Source organism: Nannobrachium achirus (genome assembly GCF_963921795.1).
Source record: "Nannobrachium achirus genome assembly, chromosome: 1".
In the NCBI taxonomy this organism is placed as follows: Eukaryota; Metazoa; Chordata; class Actinopteri; order Myctophiformes; family Myctophidae; genus Nannobrachium; species Nannobrachium achirus.
The window spans coordinates 26,730,939-26,735,522 of NC_137810.1; the positions used below are offsets into that span (position 1 = coordinate 26,730,939).

Sequence of the window (4,584 nt, forward strand, 5' to 3'; positions counted from 1 at the left end):
TGTGTATGATGGGTGTAATGACATGGTTTAGACAGTCTTATGAACACCACTGCAAATAAAGTTTTACCTTTCTTTTCTTCTTCTTTTGTTATCTATACTATAATTTTGCGAATGTCTGTCTGAGTGAGTGTCTGTCTGTATGAAACAGCGTTTCTCCTCGGTGGCTGACGCAATTGATCTGAAATCGCATCACCATCAGCATATGAACACACCTGACATAACTGTGAAGCCCGTTTGTCACTTTCACAAATCGTATGCTGTATAATAGCATTTTTATGGTGTATCTATATCTATTTAGCCTACAGTACCTTTTGTGACCACACATGTTAAGGGAGGGGCGCTGTTGTTCAGGCCATGCACAATCACACACAAACCCACACACACACACACACACACACACACACGGGGGGGGGGGGGGGAGTGTGTGCAGGCGGGCAGGCGGGCGGGGGGGGGGGGGTTAGCCATTAAACGAAACGGGTATTTCTTACATTGATGCTCCTACATATTATCATGCAAGCACCAGTTAAAGTTACTTTCCATCCCTCATATACTGTATGCACAGTGCACATCCCATAACCCACACACTGCACATCATTTTGGAGCTCATATCTTTGAACGGGTAAGGGCTAGTAATTCTAAACATAGAGCTCTCTCTCTCTTTAACGCACCCACTCTCTTTCTTTCTTTCTTTCTTATGTTACTGTTTATTGTCTCCGCCAGGCCAAAAGGCATGGGCCGAGAAGTTTTTCCCCCTGTCTGTCCGTGTGTGTCCGTCCTTCTGTTACCAGCTAATCTCCGGCACCGTTGGCCCGGTCGCTGCCAAACTGTGCACACACACTCCCTAGATGCCAATTCAGAAAGTCTGCCCCACATTGGCTTCCAAAATGTACAGGATTGGTCAGTTTTTAACAAAATGCCTCAAATCATGTACACAGCTTGAGATTTCCCACAAGGTCAAGGAACAAATGCCACCCTTTTCACATATGCCTGTTATAGCGCCACCAGCAGGTCGACTTTAGCAAAACACATTTTTGGAACAAAATGCCTCAAATCATGCATGCAGCGTCCGATTACCGTGAAACACAGAAGAAGACATGGTAGCCTTTTCACATTGGCCTATTATAGCGCCACCAGGAGGCCACAATAACCTACCTGAGCTGGCGGAGACCAGTGCTCGGAAGAGCACTGCTTCTAGTTGGATTTCAGTTCTCTATTCCTTCTGTAGACCGTTCCAGATTACTTTTCTTTTTCAAACATAGTTACGCTATTATGTTATGTTATGTATTTTTTTCTTGAAAAATGCCTTTCCCTCTTCTCAAGGTCATTGCAGCCATGCTGCATGCTTTACCTTTTGTTTTCTTTTTAAGTGCTGCTGTGAAACTGCAAATCAATACCACACTGTTTACAATAATAGCCTGTTACACAACCGTTGGCTGTGCGTGCGTGCGTGTGTGTGTGCGTGCGTGCGTGCGTGTGTGCGTGTGTGCATTTGTGCTTGCATGCATGCGTGCTTGCGCACATACATGCCAGCGTTTTCTCTGAGATACAAAGCTTACAGGCAGAGAGACTTTCATGTATGCCTGTATTTAAGTACAGTATCATGTACTTGTGTCTTCTGTTTCACTGTGTGTTAGATTAGAAGGTGTGGGTGTCTGAGCCTGTATCAGCCCATGTCAGAGCAGTGTTAGTATAATGCATCCATACTGTAGCAGTGTTGCCAGATTTTGGGAGAGAAACAAGCAACCAGGTGTATGAAAGCAAGCCCAAAAGAATCGACTTGGCTACATGAGCACTTTAAACCTTGGTAAATATTTTCAGATGGGGTTCTTAACATGAAAATGTTTGAGAATCACTGGTTTAAACAACATTAGGAAACAAGCTCAAACAAGAAACTACACTTAAAACTACCAATATTTTCAAGCAACAGAAAAACAAGGCCCAAAGTTGCTTATAATAAGCAGACATGGCAAAACAGCGTTTCTCCTCAGTGGCTGGAGCAATTGATCTGAAATCGCATCACCATTAGCATATGGACACACCTAACATAACTGTGAAGCCCGTTTGTCACTTTCACAAATCGTATGCTGTATATTAGCATTTTTATGGTGTATCTACTATCTATTCTGCATCTAGCATGAGGCTTATCTATTCTGCATCTAGCATGAGGCAAGATGTTTAACCAGCTCTGTGTGTGTGTGTGTGTGTGTGTGTGTGTGTGTGTGTGTGTGTGTGTGTGTGTGTGTGTGTGTGTGTGTGTGTGTGTGTGTGTGTGTGTGTGTGCTCGTGCGGGGTGGGGGTGGGGGGGGGGGAGTGCCATGGCCCTGTTACAGATGTTGTCCAAAAATCATGCAGATCGGTACACAGTACAGATGTTGTCCAAAAATCATGCAGATCGGTACACAGTATCTCTATAGCCATTAAACGAAACGGGTATTTCTTACATTGATGCTCCTACATATTATCATGTAAGCACCAGTTAAAGTTACTTTCCATCCCTCATATACTGTGTGCACAGTGCACCCCATAACCCACACACTGCACATCATTTCAGAGCTCATATCTTTGAACGGGTAAGGGCTAGTTAAATTAACTATACAGGATAAAACACACCAAAATAAATATGCTTTAAGTAGCATGTGATGGGTCAAACTAGTTTTTTTTAATGATTCTGAATCCATTGCAAGCATTTGTTTTGCACGGAAAACATTCCTTGGGGTCAAGGCGGCTCCCACAAAACTTTGAAAAGTGATGACTCATCACTAAACAATAATTGTATGGGGGCTGTTTCTACCCCAAGGAATGTTTTTTGTGTAAAACAAATGCTTGCAATGGATTCAGAATCATTAAAAAACCCTAGTTTGACCCCTCACATGCTACTTAAAGCATATTTATTTTGGTGTGTTTTATCCTGTATAGTTAATTTAATGGGACTCCAACTTTCAACAGCTGTAACAGATTATTGTATAGTCGGCCCACTGGGCATATGCCCGGTGTGCCAGATGCCCAGTGCACCCCTGTGGGTTCCCTGTCTGACTGCCAGCCATGCATACAGTACAGCAACAGGCTGGGAGACTGAGCTGCTGCAATGTTCTTTTAATCCTTACAGTGTAAAAATAGACCCCACTGGATTTGGGGTTCACGGGGTGAGGTAGAATCGAGACTGTCCCACAAAACTGTCCCACATTTTAGTGTGTAGAGTATACACTGCAGTTAGAGGTGCATTTCAGCGGTCTCACTCCTTGAAAGATGCAGTTATGACTAGTGATAGAACAGAATGTCATAGTATTGATATTATTATCATAAACCAGTAACCTATGTTGTATATTGTCCTTCCATAATTCACAGCCACAAAATGCGACGGTCCCAGAAAGTTCCGCTGTAAGAACGGGGAGTGTATTGACAGCAGCAAGGTGTGTGACAACATCAAAGACTGCAGGGACTGGTCTGACGAACCCATGAAGGAGTGTGGTAAGAGGATCTGTCTCTGTCTCTGTCTCTGTCTCTCTCTCTCTCTCTCTCTCTCTCTCTCATTGGCAAGCACACACACACACACACACACACACACACACACACACACACACACACACACACACACACACACTGTACACACACTCATTACGTCTTTAGCCTGCATACATGCACGTAAACTCACTGGAGATATTATGGCCGACCCCCATACATAAACACTCTCATGAAGTACCGTAGTCTCACATTTCGGCAGCTACTTGACAAGCAGGCGGTCGGCCCTCGAGGACAACTGTCTGCTGGGTTGTGATCAAAGCGCGGCGTGGACCCGGCCCTCCAGTGTATTACCTGCCAGTTAAACATGACTGGACTACTAAACACACAAAGCACGTCAGAGATAATTACTACTTGCTTAGTGGTTCAGTCACGGACCTCATGTCGCAAGAAATGCCCTGCAGCCACAATCAGTCAATGATGAGAAGGGTGCTCAACACACTTTCTAGTCGGGCACTTTAGATACTTTTTCTCTGGTAAAAGTAATGTGACATCACTTCAGCGGCAGGAGAATAGGGCTGTCACAATTATTACATAATCGTCTAATCGCAATTATTTGACATAATCGCAACTATTTTGTGATAATCGCCATAATCGTTTACATGTTGAAAGATGTTTATATATGTTCAAAGATTTAGAAAATAGTGGAAATAACAGATCTACAAGCTCACAATGCGTCGCATCGGCTATTTCCACTATCAATGTTCTTTTTAAAGTGTAAAGTTGTGAAATATGTCCCTATTTAGGTTATGTGTCATATCTGCCATGTGCAACTTCAAAGCCTACAGGCCAAACAGAAATGTAATTGTCAACGACAAAAACACAATGAAATCGTTAATCCAAATTATTTGAGTGACAATTAATCGTCATGTAAAATGTCAAAATCGTGACAGCCCTACAGGAGAGCCATCTGTCAATGAAATGACTGACACAGTAGCTAACAAAGTGTGCTGCTCATTGCTGCAATATTACCATTCAAACTACTAGTCTTGTGCAATTGGCTTATCTATTAGCGTCTATTTGGCACACTCATGTCCCAGCATTACAGTTACATGGAAAGACCTT

The 4,584-nt window shown here is 43.2% G+C and overlaps 1 protein-coding gene across 1 annotated transcript in view; it reads left to right on the forward strand.

The window, feature by feature from the left end:
- lrp8 (low density lipoprotein receptor-related protein 8, apolipoprotein e receptor) overlaps positions 1-4,584 on the forward strand; it is a gene marked incomplete at both ends in the record, with an annotated part of 260,613 nt that overhangs the window by 185,692 nt on the left and 70,337 nt on the right. Inside the window, one exon of the mRNA XM_080727866.1 lies at positions 3,346-3,468. Coding sequence (XP_080583992.1) covers positions 3,346-3,468 — 123 coding nt within the window. The remainder of the gene's footprint in view (positions 1-3,345; positions 3,469-4,584) is intronic.